Genomic DNA, 17,622 nt, shown 5'->3' with positions numbered 1-17,622 from the left:
GGCGATGGTCGTGGTTTGAAAGCACAAAAAGCTTTCAAAGTCCCCCGTTCCTTGCTTGAGGAGGTCGCCCCTCTTCAAAGGAGGCTTGATGCTCATCCCTTCGTCGGGGCTGCTTTCGTCGCGTCTGGGATCCCTTCTGCAGGGCATCATCGCTCGCTTCGGATCGAAATCACGAGCGAGTGAAAGGGAGTGATGGTCAACGAAGGGAAAGGAGAGACGAGCGGTGTCAAGACGCGTCGCGTTTCTTGTTTGGTCGGTCTCCTTCTTGCTTTTCGCCTGGCCCTTGAAAGCAAGCTCGACAATGGGAGATGCCAACGAGACTCAAGATATTGGAGGTGCTTCTCTCTGAGTTTTGACCTTGCCCACAAGCCAACTCAGCATCGACTTTGTCCGCTCCCTCTCCTCCGCTTGACTCCTTGAGATCCGAAGACGGAGGTCATGCCTGACGAAGAAAGAGAGGTGTGATTGTTGAGAAGATAGGGACAAGTTTTTAGAGGTCAGAAGCTCCTGTGGCAGAGCTGGGAGCTTCGGAACGTTTCTTCCCTTTTCCCCTTGCTTTGATTTTCGACGGCCGACCTTTTTGAGCGCTCTGATGTATCTTATTGCTGAGGGACACAGACATCAACTCAAAAAAAAGGATCAGTAGTCAAGTGGCCTACGACGTCGCCCTGCTAAGGCGATCCTCTCTGAGGGCACAGGTTCGAATCCTGTCTGGTTCGTTTTCATTTTTTTTTCTGCTTTCGTGTCTTTCTTGGGTCTGGGTCAGTCCCCTCGCTTCCCACTCTACCGCCTTACCGAGAAGCTGTTTTGTTCCTCAGTCTAAACCGCTCCAATTCATTCGGTAAGCACCTTTCCCGAGTCGTTTTCCTTCTTTCGTCTTCATGCTGACCCGTCGACGACCCGTTTCCTCTTTCCATTCTAGTCGCGGCCTCTTCCTTGTCACTAGCAGGGAAACATCTTTGATTACTGCACCCGACAGAGTGAAAGCTCTGGTCCAGAGGCGGTACAGTATCCGAAGAGAGAAAGGAGGGGCGCGAACGGGAGGAGGAGGAGCGAGACGCCGTAACCAGGCCCATCAACGCTGCCTGAGCGGTTGCAGTTGATGAAGGATATGATACGAAGCTGTCTAAAGGATGTAGGTAACACTTAAAAGAGAGGTGAGAGAGGCCGAGAGCGGGAGGGGACGCACAGAGGTGTGAGCAGGAGAAGAAGAGGCGCTGTTTTCCTGCCACGACACATCAGCTTCAAGATTGGGCGACATTCAGTCAAGACGGGCTGCTGCAATGGAAATAGATAGTTGAGCTCAAAAGGACCTGGGACGGGCTACGGAGGAGAGGAAGATGGTGGCGGGAGGAGGCGACTCGGAGGCGCGATGAGAAGCTTCGCCTCAACTCTCCCTTGCTTTTTCTCACAATCCGAGATCATATTCTAGAAAGAGAGAGAATTATGAGCGTGTATAATGTGGGGGTGTGGAAGACCTAGACGGAGGGGGAGGGGAGGGAGGAAGGAGAAGGTCGGAGCTCAGCTCAACTTTCTTCTTCCCCTTTCTCTCCTTTGAAAATCTACTCCCTCCTTGAATCGATACAGCGATGAAGACGTATGGGATCAGGTTGTACTCTACGAAAAAGGAGAGATTCAAAAATGTGGATGCGAGTGAAGACGGACCTCGAAGGGAACGAAGCGCGAGGAGGCGAAGGTCGAGGAGAGGAGGGTTGAATTCGTGCAGGAGGGTTGATTTCTCGCATGGCTCGTGAAAGCTGATTTTTCTAAGTGTTGTAGAAGAAGACTTACGAAACGGTGAATAAAGTAGACAGTGTTCCCTTACCTATCGCATCAGAGTAGGAAAGCAAACGATGTGAAAGGAAAGGAGATTAACGACGCGTCGCAAATCGTCTGTCGGTTCAGAAGGAGGAAATCACAACGTTTTGACAGTAGATTTTGGTGAGAGTCTCTAAGAAGACTTATCCCTCTATGAGTGAGCGGTAAATCTATGTTCGGTAGCCTCTCCGGCGCCGACCTGCGACTGAAGAGCAGGGCTGCTGCTTGAGGAACACAACAATCCTGATCCATCGACTCTTTTGCCTTTTTCCGTTCCTTCCTTTGTGCTAACTTTCCACAGCCAACAAGGAAAACCCCTCTTTGGTTGAATTTGAAGCCGCTCATATAGGGCAACGAAGCAGGAGCGTCGAGTTCACCTCAGTCCTCAAACGCCCATCTCCTCCTCCTCGACGCTCTCTCTTCCTCCCCCCCTTCCACCCTTCGGATCATGTCCTCGCCTCTACCCACTCTCAAAAGAACTCTCAGGAAGTCGGTTCAAGCTACCTTGAAGTCTCTACCTCCATCGGCCGTATCGGAGCAGTGTACGTCCCTTCGTCTCGCGGTCTTGCTTCCTTCCCTCCCTTCGCCGTTTCTTTCCTGACCACCTTTTCCCTATTTCTCCTGTTACTCTACAGCTATCGGACTCCTGAACTACCTCCTGTCCTCTCCCATCTACACCTCCTCTCGATCTCTCTCGGTCTACCTCTCTATGCCTCACTCAGAGATCCAAACCCTTCCACTCATCGCGGACGCCCTCTCCAAGGGGAAAAGAGTCTTCGTTCCCTTCATTCCAAAGGGAGGACACATGAGCATGGTCAGAGTCTACGAAGGGGAGGACCTGGGATCGAACAGAGATAACTGGGGAATCCCTGTGGTTGGCTTGGAACGAGAAGATGGGTCGAAGAGGGAAGATGGTGAGCTCGAGTCCGTTCCTTCCTTTGAACTCGAGCTCACACATCGCTCGTCTCGTCCTTCAGCCAACTCCTTAGCCAATGGGTCTCCTCCTCTGGACCTGATTCTCTGCCCAGGTTCGTCCCAAAGCTACGGCCGCAAAATGGCCTTCATATCTTATACTTTCGAGCTCACACCCTATCTCTTCCTTTGCCCAGGCGTCGCCTTCTCTCCCACGCCCTCTACTACCCTCATCTCTCGGCTGGGGCACGGGAAGGGATACTACGATCGGTACATCACCTCTTACAGAGCCTTTTCCTCGTCCAAAGGCGTCGAAGGGCCTACGCTTGGTGAGTTCGATTCGTCGTTCTCGTTCTCCTTCGATGCCGTCGCTGGCCTGACTTCCCCTTCTTCTTTCCTCAGTCGGAGTCGCCCTTCGAGAGCAGTGGCTCCCGGAAGCAGGATCAGTGCCTACTGGAGAGTACGATGTTGGAATCGACGAAGTCTGGATGGCTCCTACGCCGACGGAGGAGTGAAGGGTTCGTCTTCTCGACTCGAGCGTTTTCCTTTCGTGAGACGCGTCAAACGGTCTTCTTTCTGACTCTCGCTTCTTGTTCCAAATTCGTTCTATGGATCTCACAGATCCTGGACTCGGAAACCTTCCGTCGCTGCTGTACAATCTATACGTCTCCCACTCGAGTCTTGTTGCATCTCCCATTGTCGAGCTTGCTTTCAAGGGCCAGGCGAAAAAGCAAGACGGAGACCAAACAAGAAATGCGACGCGTCTCGAGACCGCTCGTCTCCTCTCGTCTCCTCTCCCTTCGTTGACCATCACTCCCTTTCACTCGCTCGTGATTTCGGTCCGAAGCGAGCGATGATGATCTGCAGAAGGGATCCCAGACGCGAAGAAAGCAGCCGCGACGAAAGGATGAGCCGTTGAGCTTCATGCTTTTGATTTGGAAGCAGAAAGAAGGCAAGCACATTGAAGAAGCGGAGATAGAAGGGTATCAAAACGAAGTAAACAACGGGGTAAGGTAGAAAAGGCGAAGCAAGCAAACTGAATTAAAAAACGAAACAAACACCTCCTCCCTCCCCTCTCACCACCTCCTCCGTTCCTCCTCCATCCTAACCCTTGTAGCTCTCTCCTTCAACCCTTTCACCAACCCTTCCAACCTCTCTCCTTCCCTCCTCCTCTCCTCCACGATCGCCTCAGGTCGCTTACTCCTCCTCGTCCACTTCCCAGTTCCCGCTCCCGCTCCCGCTCCCGCTCCCGCTCCTGCCGTCTTCGGCCCAAGTCCACTGAGATCGACGACCATGGGTGACGCTGAGAACTTGGAGACTTCTCGGTAGAGAAGCTTAGCCTCTGTTTGGACGGCGTGGAGGGAGGAGAGAGGACGAGAAGGCGTGATGGGAGTGTGGTCGTCGTCGTCGGAGGGGAGGGAGGATGCTGAGGACGAGGGTGAGAGGGAGGGGAGAGCTGGTGGTGGGGAGTAGTAGATCGGCGGGAGGGAGTTGAGGGAGGAAAGAAGATCTTGGGACTTGAGGAAGGAGTTTTCTTGTCGGAGGTAGCGGAGAGCTCCTCGAAGGGCTTCGATCTGGGAGAGAAGGAGAACGAGTCGGAAGTCAGCAACGGGATCGAAAAGGAAAGGAGGAAGAAACGAGACGGACCTGCTCGAGCAGGTACTGAGTCTCGAAACTTCCTTCGGTAGCCACGAGATCTCCAGCAGCGGGAGCAGCAGCTCCAGGACCATCGGCTGAGATGAGTGAAAGACAAGAGAAGCTCGTCAGTCTCCAAGTCTCGACGCGACAAAGACGAGAAAGAAGAGGGAAGAACTCACGAAGCTTCTCGTTGGTAGGCACGCTCAACTTGAGCTTCTGATTCTCAGCAGCAGCCTCGTCGAGCTCCGTTCGAAGCTGCTCCATAGCCTCGGTGTAAGCCTTCTCCTGTCGTCGAGCTTTGACGAGGTCGGCTTCGAGTTCGGTGACAACGTCTCCCTGTTGAACAAGGAGCGAGAGTCGGTCGGTCAGCAAGGAGAGAACAGCTTTAAGAACGTCGAAGAGCCAGGACGAGAGCGAACCTGTTGTTTAGCAGCCTCCATCCTTCGTTCGAGCATCTGGATCTTGACAGTCGATTCTTGAGTGATTTGATCCTGGGAGAGACGAACGAAGAACGATCAGATCACGACGAGGGGAAACGCAGAAGACTCGACTCGACGCGACTCACCCTCTTCTTAATCTCCCTTACGAGATCCCGAACCTCCTCCGAAAGCTTGACGACCTTCCTCTCCGCCTCGACGTTGACGAGAGCACTGGCGTTGATCTGTTCGACTCGGATCGACCAAGGCGAGATTCCAGCGACTGTGACGAAAGAGAGGTCAGCCTGAGTTCCGAGAGAGAGAGTGAACAGTGAAGAAGGAGACTGACCCTTCAAGACGTTCTCCTGCTCCATCATCGTAGGAAGAATGACAGCAGCTTCCTGACCGAGTCCAGCGACGAATCCGGCGACGACGTCCCAAGGAGCGAGATCCGTTCCTTTTCGAGCGTCCGAGGTGATCTCCTGGAGGAAGCCGATGATGGTATCGAGCTGGAGAGGTTCCTTCGAGCTTCGGATGTCCGTGACGTAGCCTCCGATTCGTTGAGCGAGCTGAATCAAACGAGAAGGGAAGGAGGAGAGACGCGAGGGAGGTCAGTTTTCAACTCCAACTCTCGACTCGTCGATGATAGCGGTGCCACTGCAAGGACTCACCTGGATAGCAAAGTCTACAGCGTTCGAAACGTTGTTGACCAGGGATGAAAGAGCCGGAAGAAGGGCAGGTCGAAGAGCTGAAGACGTTCGAACGAGATCTTCGACGCGTCGAACGAGTTTCCTGTTGAATTCGAACCACCACTCAGAGTCAGTTTGAGCTTCCGCTCCTTCAGGTTAGGATTTTGAGATCAGACTCACTTGGAAGCAAGCTTAACACTTTTGACGAGATCGAGGATGTGCTGAATAGGAGCGTAGATAGCCTCGTCCAAACTCGTCAAGCCGAGGTCGACGAAGATTTCTGCGAACGGAAGGAGAGATCAGTGAACGAGACGTCCAAGAGGAAGTAGGGGTGAGAGAGAAATTTATACGTACCAGGATCCTGCGAAGCCGTAACGATAACATGCTTTGCGAATCCAACAGCAGCAGCAAAGTTGTCCAGATCGTGATCGAACCCAAGCACCTGATCGAGCTCCCTCTCCCCCAGATCAATGTCGGATCCACCAAAGTAGGCTTCCGAGAGGTGTTCGAACTGAGCGAGGAACCTGATCGAGCAAATCCAACGCGCAAACGGGTCAGACGCTCGATCGAGAGGGAAAGAAAGAGACGACGGAAGGAAGGCCGACTTACTTGTGTATATCCTCGTAACAATCCGTCTCCTTGAACTCGTTCTTCCTGAGCAGCTCGATATAACCGTCGATCCTCTTCTCGACTCCAGCAAGCTCGTGGTAGACTCCTCCCGTCTTGAGGTAGGCGTCGACGGGGCAGCGTTTGAGGAAGGCGGCGAACCGTCGGTTGAGGAGCGAGAAGTGGGAGAGTTTGCCTCGCATCTGCGGGGAAACGAACCGATTTTTTTAAAAAAGCGAAGAGGTCAGCTAAGGGTAAGATAAGAGGGGAGGGGGAGAAGACGCACCTCGCAAACTCCAACGAGCGTATCCGAGGCAGCAGCGTACAAACTCTCCGGGAGCGAGTTGGTCTGCCCGATGATGGTGTTCATAAGCGAGGTCTTGTAGGCCAGTCGATCGAAGAACAGCAAGCAGTTGGTCGAATCGGCGTCGTTCTCGAAGTAGGCTTGAGGGAGGTAGGTCTGGTTTGGTTCGGAAAAGGAAGAGGGGCGAAACGCGTCGAACTCGAGTTCAGCTCTCGAACGAAGGAAACCCTACCAATATCGGGAGAAAAAAACGCACCTGAACGATAGCGAGATGTTCCATCGCCTGAGTAGCCTCCAACTTCTTCAGCTCCATATCGATGGTCTTGGCTTGAGCTTTGGTCGCCGACGATTGAAGTTTGAGGTTGAGGTTGAGCATCGTTTGGGATTGGGTCGAGAGGTTCTGAGCTTCCGAGAGTTGGGAAACTTGTTGTTCTCGGAGTTGATCAAGGTCGCTATGAGAGAGGGGGGTAGTCAGCTCGAGGCCTCGAAAAGACGAAGGACAGAGAGAGAGGAGGAGAGAGAGAGAGAGAGAGAGGGGACGTACGACTGAAGACTGATCACCAAATCCCTGAACTGCCCAATCGTCCCTTGATGGTCGAGCAACGACTCCTCGAGATCCTCGGCTCGTTTCCTCTGCTCTCGGTACTGGAGGTCTCGAAGATCTGTCCAAAGGAACCGAAACAGTTAACTTCGTGCTCGCTCGAGACGCGACGAGACGAGAAACGGAGAGAACCCACCGATCTCCTCCTGAAGCTGCTTCTCCGTCTCGACGTGGTTCTCCTCGAGCTCGTCGTTCAGATCCTTGAGAGACTCGAGGTCTTCGATGGCGATTCGCATCTCTTCGAGTTTCTGCGAGGGAGGAAAGGGAGGAAAGAGGCGGGGCTGGTCAGTCCGGTGTTTTGGTCGAAGAAGAGACGAAACCAGACGGCGAACTGACCTCTCCCATCTCAAGGTTCTTCTCCGTCAAAGCCTCGAGCATCTCCTCAGCCCCGAGAGCGTCGTCGAGTTGGATTTTGAGGTCCTCGACTTGGAGCTCAGCGTTGTCGAGGTGTCCGAGAGTGAGCTCGTATTGAGCTGTTTTCGAGGAGACGACACGAGACGCGGTCAGCTCGTTCGCCCTCCTCCTGTTCCTGCTTCGTCTCCCATATTCTCGAAGACAAGCAAAGTACAGAAAGAAGTCGAAACTCACCTTGCAACCCAGACGTCTCCGACAAATCCCTCTCGAGCTCCGCGATCCGACCCTTCTGCTCTCGTTCCGTCTCCGAAGTCATGTCTCGAAGTCTGGTTCGCACCAAAACACAACAAAAACGCGTCAGCCAACGTCGTTCCCCTTCATACCCAACCCATCGCCCGAACGAGGGGCAAGTCGAAGCGAAAAGGGGAAGAGCGACGACTCACCTCATCAACGCGTCCTTCAACCTCTCGTTATGCTTTTCCAGCTGCACAAAAGCCAACGACGTCCTTTCCCCCGTCCCTGCCTCAGGAGGTTTCTCGAACTCAGCTTTATCCCACACCCAAACCACCCAGAACCCAAAGTCAGCGTCGCGTCCCAACTCTCCATCTCCCTCCTTCCAGCCCCTCCCCACTCTTCCCACTTCCCACTTCCCCCAAACCAAAAACCCAACCCAACCGAAACGCCGTACTAACCGTTCTCCCCCCTCAGCACCTCGACCTCGACCTCCAACTCCAAACACTTCTCCCTCTCCCCTTCCAACTCGCTCTCCAGATTCTCTCCCTTCTCCTCTGCAAACTCCTTGTCGAGGGTGACCATCTCGAGCTGATCGGTCAGTTCGATGAGCCTCGTTTCGAGGGAAGCGTTGGACGTTTCGAGGTGTTTGGAGGTCAGCCTCAGGTGGGACAGTTCGGTTTGGAGGGTTTGGAGCTTATCTGTTGGAGGAAGGAGGGAACGACGGGGAAAAGAAAAAGGAGTGAGCATTCAGAGGGGTTGACTGAGAGTCTGTTAGAACGAGAGAAGGAACGAGAGAGAGATAGAAACGACGCGTCCTGCTGCTACTCACTCTGCAAAACGACGCCTCCTCGAGCCAACTCCTCCGCGTCCCTCAACTTCCCTTCTACAGCTCTCAACCTCTCCGACTCCTCTGCTCGTTTGGACTCGAGCACTCGGAGCTTGATCTTGAGTTCTTCGTGGCCGTGGTCTCGAGGTGGTGGTGGTAGTGGTGGTGCCATGACTTCTGGGAGGGAAACAGGCGGAGGAGGAGGGGAAGAGAGGGGTCGCTCGACGGTGAAGGAGGGTTGAGCGGGTGGTGTCGGTGAAGTGACCAAACTGCTCCTCCTCCTCCTCTGTTCCACTTGAGGTGAAGACTCGACATCGCTCAAACCTCCTCCTCCCGACGCGACGAGAACGCTCGAAGAGGCAGAAGGACCGCTCGCACTCGTTCGTTGGATCGCTCCTCCCAACCTCGTCGCCGTAGCAGCTGCCAGACTCGGTTGCCTCGGTATCGACGCCGAAACTGCTGGTTTCCGTACAGGCGTAGCTGCTGGTGTCCTCGACGTCGAAGGTCTAGTCGTTGTTGTTGTTGTTGTTGTTGATGTTGATGGTTTCGAAGGCGAAGGAGATCTGGAGGGATCCGGATGTTGAAGCGAAGCTGACGATCTCGAGGAGACGGTTCGAGTGATGGGACGGGGAGTCGCTGTTGCTGAGGAAGGAAAGGACGGAGGTGGGTGGGAGGTTGAAGCGGAGGAGGAAGGACGGGACTGAAAGAAGCAAAAACAAAGAAGGAAGGGAAAGAAGGAGGTGAGCTCGAACGAAAGGAAGGGAGAGAGAGGGAAGGAGAGTGTCGAACGTACGGCAGCAGCTGCTGGAGCTCTAATCACTTTAACCTGAGAAGGTCTCACAAACACTCCGTAAAGAGGTCTACAAGAAAAGTAACTGATATCTTTGACGGATCCATCGTTCTTGCCGTTGGGTTCCAGTCTGCTCAACCAACAAAGAAGTATGAGCTCAACACGTTTCTCTTCCCTTCCTTCTTCCTTCCCCCCTTTTCCCCCTTTCCCCCCCAAAAAACAGGCGTTCGCCTCAACTCACAGTTCCACTCCCACCCACTTGCCAGCAGCGAACGCAGGGTTGACGCCTGACCAGCGAAGGATTCCTGGACCGGCAGAGACTTCGACGCGGGAACCGATCAAGAGGGAGGAGGTGTCGCTGGAGGAAGAGGGAGGGACGGTCGAGGGAGGACGGGACATCCTAGCGGGGAACGGAGGAGGAGGAAGGAGAGAGGCCAGAGAGGAGGAGTTGCCCGGGGTGGGGAGTTGGGACGAGGGTGGTGAGGGGGTTGAGGTTGGAAGGGAGGAAGGGAGGAGAGGTTCGAGCGATGGCCGATTCGAGAGTTGTTGTTTTTCCTTTTATTGACTTCGACTTCGACGAGTGGAGTCGAGGTTGTACACTTTCGAATCTTCAGAAGAGGCTGAACGCTATCGCTGGTATCTCTCGAGTCTCGCTCTTCTTGCGCTCTCTTCCCTCGACAACGAACCTCCCTCGACGCGTCCCTCTTCTCCTCGTGCTTCTCTCTCTCCACCCTCTTTCCGAAACCAACACAACACCAAATAAGAAAGAAAAAGACCATAGAACATAGCCCCTCCCCTCCCCTTTCACTCTACGAAAGAACGTCGCAACAAAAGAGCTCGAGCTTTAGATTTAAGCCTCGATCTCCTCGTCGGCCTCGTCAGAGATGGTGGTGTTCTGGAGACCCTTGAACGAGGTGACTCCTGCGAAACCAACGAAAGGAGGAAAAGGCGAGTCAGTACGAGAGAGAAGGGTGTAGATAGAGGAAGAAAGGGTTGAGAGATTGAACGAACCGGGAACGATGGTGGCAAGGGTGTAAAGCTTGTCCTTAGCGTTCTCCTCGTCGTTTCGCTTCCTCTCGAGTCGGATCCTCAACCTCTTGGGGACGTTCTTGACTCCCTGTTAAACGTTCGAACCAAGAGAGGAGAGCAAGGGCGCGAGGGAGAGAGAGGCAAAGGTCAGCCTCTCCAGTTTTCTCGACGACAAGATCCAATAGTTTAACCCGTGGTGCAACCAGTTCCGAGCGGACTGGTCTGGGAGGTACACCACGAACTCCAACCCGGGTGACGCTTCTTCATCTGCTGAGAAGCAGAGAAGGGACAGCGACTAGCCGGGATAACGGGTGGAACGCACCTGAGCCCAAACAGCCTGGTTCAACTTGGGGTCGACTCGGACGTCCTTGGTTCCCATGGACTTGGTGGCGAAGGCGATGATGGACTTGACGGCCCAAGGAGCTGAGGGGTGGCGAAGAAGGAGATGGAAGGGAAGGAGAGGTGAGCTTCGAGAGAGGAGGACGAAGGCGAAGGGAAGAGATCTGAACGAACCTCGCTTCTTGAACGATCGACCGTGCACGCACTTGTGCAGGTGGATGGTGTACTCCCGGGTAACAACGTCCTGGAGAGCCGATCGGGTCTTTCGGTCGGAGGAAGCCTGGAGGAGGAGAGGAGAGGAAGGGACGAGGGAGAGGGCAAGGTCAGCGAACGAGTTTCTCCTTCCCAAGACGAGAACACGACGTCGAGACCCTTCCAGCCAGCCCTTCTTCTGCTTCAAGACGAACGACCAAGGTCTCCATCTACAGAAGAAGAAACCCTCCAGCTCGTCCGAAGCTAGGAGGACGAGAGCCCAACGACCTCCTCGACCTCCTCCCCTTTCCCAGCTCCTCCTTCCTTCCTTCCCTCCGTCTCCTCCAACCGCCAGCCGTTCCAGCCCCCCCACGAATATCCCTCTATACATCCAGCAAGAATGGTCCAAGGTCTCACCATTTTAAGTCTGAGAACGAGGTGGGAAGAAGCGAGGGAAGGTCGAAGAGTCGAGGTGAAGGGGAGGAAGGGAGGGATTGGGAGAGGAGGGTTTTTGAAGACGAAGGAGAGGACGTAGAGAAGATTTTTGAAAGGGAGGATGGAAAGAAGAAGCAGAGGTCAGCAATGGGAGAAGGAGGGAGTGAAGGGAGGGAGGAGGGAACGAACAAGTTGAAGTGGTCGGGGTTCAAAAGACGGCAGGTCAAAAAGCTGGAGGAGGGAGAGGAGGGAGGGAGGGTCAGAGGCGGAGGCAAATTGTCGAGCCTCTTGAGAGGCGAGCGAGAGGATTTTGTCTGTACTTCTAAACGATTGGAGCTCCAGAGAACCGAACAAGCTGTATAGAGCCAAGGCTCGAGAACAAAAAACATCAACGGAAAATTGAAAGAAGGACGAGGACGCGGTGAGTTCGAATGAAAACGCGAGCTCGACTCGCCCTTTCCTCCAACACCAATCCGGCCAGTCACAAGAAGAAGCACATCCTACGTGAGTAGATGCTAACACTTTAATCTCCGATGTGTTCAAGACTGACCTCCTTCCTTCCTTATCTCCCCTCGCAGAGAAGCACAAACACGAAGCTCAGCCATCTCCTCCCTCCTCCCCTCGCCTGTTCACCACGTCCTCCATCTCGGAGTACACATCAGTAATCCGGAGCTCCATCTCTACCTCTTCCAGGACCCGTTCGTCCGACTTCAGCAAGCAGCACACACGCTCAATCTCCTCCTTTCTGTGAACGAACGCGTCCGCCCTCCTTTGGACCCATCTCCATGCTGATATAACTTCATCACGTTCGACTAGCCCACTCAAAAAAGCGTATACGTCAAACCCTCTTGGTAAAGACGTGGTGAGTTGTCATCCCTTGCTCTCGAACTCGAGAGACGGGCGGGAAGAGAGCGAACCGATCGACCAGCAGCAGTTCTTCCCTTCTGCGTCTTCGCTTTTTCTTCGGTCCCTCAACTCCAAGCTGGCCACCTTACGTCCTCTGCATCTTCCTAGGGCTCGTCTCGCTCCTTCCTCTCAGACGGGAGCTCTCTCGCGTCTCGTCGTCGCCCTTCTCCCTCAGCCCTCCTCCTCGTGAGTTTTTCGCCCTTCCCTTTTTATCACTTCCCCTATCTGTATTCTTCGAAGTCTTCTCCCCTTGTGAAAGCACCTTCGCTGACACGGTTTCCTTTCCGTATCTTCGCTTCCCTAGCAACCATCTCACTAGCAACGGCGGCGGATTTCGAATTCTCAGCCTCGAAAAAAGTGCGACGCTGGGCTGAAAGCTGACCTCCAACCGCTTCCTTCTCTCTCGTGAGTCTCCTCCTCCTCCTTCTTCTTTCCGAAGCAGCAGCAGCAGGCAACACTCTTTCCCAGTGATGACTATAAGTAATTTGCGTGGCACGGAGTGGGATTAAAACCCTCACTCGATGACCCATAAGGGTTCGCCCCCTTTAATCCACGTCTGAGGGATCTTTGCTCTTTTGCTGCTGCTGTTTCTACGACAACCTCTGTTGCGAGTGAGAGAGATTGGTGACTGACTTTGTCTTCCTTCTCTCCGTTTCAGGTTTCGCTTCCCGGTTTTGCTGGGTCTTGGGACGACGAGAGGAAGGAGGGAGGAGAGGAGAGGAGAGGATGGACGAAGATCGATGGACTTTCCGCTTTCTTTGCACTTTCGCCTTCGTCGAAAGGACGCTCGTTAGTCTACGTTGGTCCTGGGACGGAAGAGTGGTGGTGCTGCTATGGGAAGAGAGCTTCGTCGAGTTGCTTTGCAAGACTGAAAGGAGAGAGGAAAGGAAGAAGGAGAGGTCGAGCTCGCACGATTCAGGAAGCTCGCTGGAGCTCTTGGTCTTTCTCCTTTCCTCCAACCATCATCTCAACTTCCAGCGATCTCCAGCAGAGCCAGACCCTCTCAGCTTTGTTCCATCCCTGCGACCCGAGCGAAACTTCTCCAAACAAGCTCAGCAATGGAAGCAGGACCGTCCTCTCACTCTTCAGCCTCATCCTCGACGTCCTTTCCCCCTCCTCCATCCGCTGAAGTCGACCGTCCACCCAGTCCTGGAAAAGCGCCCAAAGGTCTCAAGAAGGGATCCGCGTGTCTGCACTGTAGGTAAGTGGATCGTCTCTTCTAAAGCAGAAGTGGGCGAGCAGGAGAGATGCTGATCTCGAGCTCACCTCCCCATCCGTTTCGACCTTCGACCCCCTCAGGAAGCGAAAGCTGGTGAGCCCTCCCTCTATGACTCCCGGATTCTATAGAAGCTACCTCTGACCAGCTTTAACTGTGTAACGCTCGTTCAGAGGTGCTCAGGAGACAGACCGGTCTGCGGAGGGTGTCAAAAGGTGAGCACAAAGAAGGAAGGAAGGAAACGTCGAGCTCATCACTGTCGCCTTCCCTCGAGCTCACCACTCTTCGCCCTTCCTCAGAACCGCATTGAATGTGTCTACGACGACCCAGCCAGACCTAGAGGGAGGATGAAGTTACTAGAGGAGAAGATAGGTGAGCAGGTTTTCTTCTTCCTCTTTCCGTAGAGTCGAAGATCGATTCGATCCGAGGCGAGACGAACGCCCCTGTACTGAAGCTCCTTCGCCTCGTTCAGCTACCCTGGAAAGCATCCTTACGAGAGATACAGGTGGCGCTACATCGTTCAAAGACATCCCAGCCAACCTCTTCGAGAGCAGCGAGGTCGACACGTCCTTCCCCTACCCTCAGCAACATCGCTCGTCTTCCTCGCTGGCCAACAAGAACCCCAGCCTCTCAGCTCAGGAATCGTTCTCCATAGCTCTCGAAGGGTTGTTCAGGTCGGAGGGAGCTGTCGGTGGTGAATATGATGGAGGACCGGCGACGGGAGAGGGAGGAAACGCGTCGAATTGGTTCGGATTCGACCCGACGCGTCCAGCAGCGTTCGATTTCCTCAACCAAACCCCAACCGCACTTCCTCCCTTTGATACTTCCAACCAAGTCGGTCGACAGCCCTGGGAGTTCAACCCGTCAGCCTTCGTCCCACAACCTCCTACTTCTCAGCAACCGTCCCTCTCCTCCCCTCCCTCGATGTTTCAAGCCAGCGCCAACAACAACTTCAACCTTTACAATCCCGTCCCTCCCTCTTTCAACTTCCCAACCTCCCAACCAAACATCGCTTATCCCACTACCCCGATATCCTACTCCTCCTCGTCGATTGTAAACGAAGACGTCGGACTTCAAGGCTTCTCCTCCCCGACCTTCACTCTCGGAGACGATGCCAATCTCTCCCTCGATCTGAGGTCCCATCTCCTTCAACTCTTCTTCGAAAGGAGGAGGCAGTTCGTTCTCGTTCTTGATGCTTCTAGATTCCTTTCGTACGTTCTTTTTGCTCATCTTTTCGATCGAAACACCTCTCTTTCCCTCGCCTGACTTTCTTCTCCTTCACAGATCCCTTGACGGACCTTCAGACCGACGACCCTCTCAAGCTCTCGTCTTCGCTATGTGTGCTGCTGCTTCAGGGTTCTCTCCCGTTGAGGAAGTCAGGAGGCTGGATCGACGGTTCATCGAGCTTTCACGACGGTTCATCGACTTGTCGATCCGAGACGATAAGGCTGGTCTTTTGCAGGTGCTTCAAGCTTCTTCACTACTGGCTACTCTGTTCTGTGAGTGTCTCTCTCGTCGCTGTAGCTGAGATCTTCTGTGCCGATACGTCTGACTCTTCCTTTCTCACTTCTCGTTGCTTCAGATTCTCGAGGTTGTTACTCCGAGTTAGTCTTTCCAGCCCCTGAAAATCTTCTCACGTCCTTACTTTCAACTTCATGTCCTCTTTCCTTCGTTCTCCGCTCGTAGAGGATGGGTTCAGTCTGGCGTTCGTTTACTCTTCTAATGTCGTTTTCGTCGACGAGTCCCTTCCAACGCTAACTTTTCTTCTCCCTTTCTTTACCCAGGTCTCACTACGTATCGTCGGAATGTGCTCCCTCCATCGGATCCCTACCTCCAACATCAACCTCTACACCACCAGCGCCCATCGCTCGGGATCGCTCGGGGGTGTGCCGACTCTGCGACGGAAGACGTACACGAGGTTGGATCCGCCGAGGGATGGAACCGAGTTGGGAGAGCAAATCGGAGCGTTCTGGACTGCTTTCAGTGAGTCTCTGAGATCGAGCCCGCCGTCGAGAATTATAAACTGACGCGTCGAATCCTTCCTCCCCAATCTTCAGCCATCGACAGAGTTGGATCGGCCGAGGCTGGTTGGCCGGAGGGTATAGCGAACGAGCTGGTCTCGACGCCTCTTCCTCTACCCCTCGAGGACTACGAAAATGTCAGTCTCAGTTGCGAAACGAGAACTGTTCGAGGAGGACCAACGACTACTGACGACCTCTTTTCTCCCTGCCGCTTGCGCTCGTTCTCCTCAACGACCCTCAGGATCTCAGCTCCCACGTAGATCAACACTTCTCGGATCTTTTCTCGCTCGAACCGATACCTCAAAATCGCCAGCCAGCAGGAGTCGGCGCGACTTTCCTTCAGGCCGTCGGTGCGTTGTTTCTCTCGCTCTTCAAATCCTCCCTTCGATCTGACAATCTTTCCTTCTCATCTACTCTCTTTTCCTCTATTAGCACTGCACCACCGGGTCGCTTTGCTGCGAGAGCATCCCGATCTTCAACTTCCTTCGACCTCCTCCTCTTTTGATTCATCTCCCGAATCAGACTCGCCGTCGACGCCAAAACCCATTCCAGAGGTTCTCCTACAGACCGAACGGATCCTCCGACGATTCGTGGACTCTTTACCTCCTAGTTCTAGTATCCTTCGAGTCCCCGGTGGGATTCCGCCGTGGAACACCCCGTTCGTCGCTCTTCTTCACCGCGTCCTTCGTCTCGTTCTTCGACGGCGCTGACTCCGCCGTTCTTGGTTTCGACCCAACAGGAAGCTCGCAGTTCCCTTCGACTCGGGAAATGTCGATTCTGTCTACGGAGATGGCTCGACGATGGGGATCCACCCTGTTGTTTTCAGCACCAACACGACGTGAGTTCTCTTCTTTCCTCAAACTTCGAAGACGGTCACTCATCGTTCTCTTCGCTCACGATTTCCACAGCTTGTACTCGTGAGTCTCTTCCTTCCCTTTGCTTTCAATCTCAACTGACTTCGACCCCTATTCCTCTACAGCTGTTTCGTTCTTCTCTACGAGGAGATGAGCCATTTCGACAGCTCTTACAACGAGAAAGCCGTCTCTGCAGGATGCCTCGCCGTCTCGATGATCTCGCACATCGTCGATGTAAACTTCGGGGAGCTAGACGTGATCCTAGCGGTGTTCTGGAGGACGATCGCTCGTTTCTTGCTGGGGGAGGCGAAGAGGCTGAGACGCGCCGGGTTCGACGAGGGTAAGTCTCTTGCTTCTGAATCCTGACCCGACGCTATTCTGACCTACGTTTTACTCTTCGCAGAGGCTTCTCTTCGAGAGGTGGACGTCGAGGTGCTGCTGCTGAGCATGAGGCGGATGGGAGAAGTGTGGGCAGTCGCGTTCGTACTTCGTTCTTTCCCTCGTCCGATCTCTCTTTGACCGTACTGACTATTGTCTCGATTCTTCATCTCGCTGCTGCTCAACAGCGACTCTCAAGCATCGGCTATCGAAGCACTTCAGAAGCTCAACCTTTCGGACGGCGACGACGGGAACGACGCGTCTGGCTAGATCAGTAGACTAGCTGTAGACACGATGAGCTTTCACGTTTCGCGAGATATAAGTTGAAGAAAGACAGAGGATTTTTCTGTCGATGCTTCCCCTACGATCATGATTCTACCAGACAACGGAGGAGAGGGAAGTCAGTCGGAGAGAGATGGGGAAGGAAGCTCCGACTCACTTCAGGATGCTGTGGGGAGCGAAGGAGGAGATCCGGTCAGCGGGAGACCTTCATCCACCGTCTCTCACTACTCCCAACGAAGCCTTGCTGATCGTATCCTCGGACGTCGTCTCTCACAACAACTCTCCCTCAAGTCGGAGGAAGTCCAGCGTTCGGGACGCGACTACTCCTTACCTTCGATTACCAGTTTCTTTCGCTTACGATATCATGCTCTCTCTCCCTCTTTTGATGTCGGACCGAGAGGCGAAGAGCCAACTCTCTGTTTGCAGATTGAGCTAGGGAGCCACCAAAACGAACGACAACGTCCAATCGAGGTTCGCCTCTCTCTTTCTCCTTTGCCCAATCCCTCTCCTCAAACGAACCAGAAACTGCTCATATCTGTACCCCACGTCTCCTTCTTCAAGCCAGACCCTGATCCCACTTGAAGGTCTCGCTCGACAGCTGAGCAAACCCGTCGAGCCTGACGTTGGGTTCCGCCGAGCTACCTTTTCTCTCCTTTGCCTCAAATTACCATCCTGTTCACGATCCTAAGTGCTCTATAACGTTTTGTAAATGAACAGGCTGTCCTCTATGGTTTGATAAAGGAAAGAGGGAGGAGGGAGCTCCAGGCGACGAGCTCGCACTC

The 17,622-nt window shown here is 53.9% G+C and overlaps 5 protein-coding genes and 1 non-coding gene across 6 annotated transcripts; 4 read left to right on the top strand and 2 right to left on the bottom strand.

The window, feature by feature from the left end:
• Positions 1-636: 636 nt before the first annotated feature.
• BDY24DRAFT_t49 lies at positions 637-719 on the top strand. The gene has a single exon. It is a non-coding gene; the product is annotated as a tRNA-Ser (tRNA).
• A 1,438-nt stretch (positions 720-2,157) lies between these two features.
• FAU1 (5-formyltetrahydrofolate cyclo-ligase) lies at positions 2,158-3,453 on the top strand. Its single transcript, XM_076640213.1, has 6 exons — positions 2,158-2,360; positions 2,454-2,732; positions 2,796-2,846; positions 2,928-3,059; positions 3,133-3,248; positions 3,352-3,453. Exons 1-5 carry the CDS (start codon positions 2,267-2,269, stop codon positions 3,243-3,245), a joined length of 669 nt encoding a protein of 222 aa, XP_076497193.1. The 5' UTR covers positions 2,158-2,266; the 3' UTR covers positions 3,246-3,248; positions 3,352-3,453.
• A 178-nt stretch (positions 3,454-3,631) lies between these two features.
• On the bottom strand, positions 3,632-9,764 carry BDY24DRAFT_440949 (dynein associated protein-domain-containing protein). Its single transcript, XM_076644567.1, has 21 exons — positions 9,430-9,764; positions 9,192-9,318; positions 8,402-9,098; positions 8,031-8,270; positions 7,782-7,884; positions 7,573-7,664; positions 7,321-7,457; positions 7,121-7,232; positions 6,928-7,045; positions 6,640-6,835; positions 6,366-6,539; positions 6,083-6,282; positions 5,828-5,997; positions 5,654-5,753; positions 5,456-5,576; positions 5,134-5,353; positions 4,934-5,067; positions 4,788-4,859; positions 4,548-4,704; positions 4,378-4,463; positions 3,632-4,304 (listed from the first exon to the last, which is right to left on the bottom strand). Exons 1-21 carry the CDS (start codon positions 9,585-9,587, stop codon positions 3,807-3,809), a joined length of 3,912 nt encoding a protein of 1,303 aa, XP_076497192.1. The 5' UTR covers positions 9,588-9,764; the 3' UTR covers positions 3,632-3,806.
• A 184-nt stretch (positions 9,765-9,948) lies between these two features.
• On the bottom strand, positions 9,949-11,530 carry BDY24DRAFT_387298 (ribosomal protein L31e-domain-containing protein). The gene is made up of 7 exons (XM_076640212.1): positions 11,504-11,530; positions 11,373-11,414; positions 11,166-11,175; positions 10,731-10,836; positions 10,540-10,640; positions 10,200-10,305; positions 9,949-10,109 (listed from the first exon to the last, which is right to left on the bottom strand). Exons 3-7 carry the CDS (start codon positions 11,166-11,168, stop codon positions 10,039-10,041), a joined length of 387 nt encoding a protein of 128 aa, XP_076497191.1. The 5' UTR covers positions 11,169-11,175; positions 11,373-11,414; positions 11,504-11,530; the 3' UTR covers positions 9,949-10,038.
• Positions 11,531-13,048: 1,518 nt separating this feature from the next.
• On the top strand, positions 13,049-17,208 carry BDY24DRAFT_387297 (uncharacterized protein). Its single transcript, XM_076640211.1, has 17 exons — positions 13,049-13,290; positions 13,389-13,401; positions 13,479-13,520; positions 13,605-13,677; positions 13,778-14,516; positions 14,590-14,804; positions 14,888-14,909; positions 14,992-15,010; positions 15,090-15,288; positions 15,363-15,463; positions 15,568-15,676; positions 15,759-15,984; positions 16,066-16,164; positions 16,235-16,243; positions 16,306-16,520; positions 16,584-16,659; positions 16,747-17,208. Exons 1-17 carry the CDS (start codon positions 13,148-13,150, stop codon positions 16,826-16,828), a joined length of 2,382 nt encoding a protein of 793 aa, XP_076497190.1. The 5' UTR covers positions 13,049-13,147; the 3' UTR covers positions 16,829-17,208.
• Positions 16,823-17,483, top strand: BDY24DRAFT_43738 (uncharacterized protein). Its single transcript, XM_076644263.1, has one exon. It carries the CDS (start codon positions 16,928-16,930, stop codon positions 17,420-17,422), a length of 495 nt encoding a protein of 164 aa, XP_076497189.1. The 5' UTR covers positions 16,823-16,927; the 3' UTR covers positions 17,423-17,483.
• The last annotated feature ends 139 nt before the right edge of the window (positions 17,484-17,622 follow it).

Source organism: Mrakia frigida (genome assembly GCF_051309035.1).
Source record: "Mrakia frigida strain ATCC 22029 unplaced genomic scaffold BDY24scaffold_13, whole genome shotgun sequence".
NCBI lineage: Eukaryota > Fungi > Basidiomycota > Tremellomycetes > Cystofilobasidiales > Mrakiaceae > Mrakia > Mrakia frigida.
Note: the sequence above shows the minus strand (reverse complement) of the source record. Positions and strands in the feature narration are given on the sequence as shown.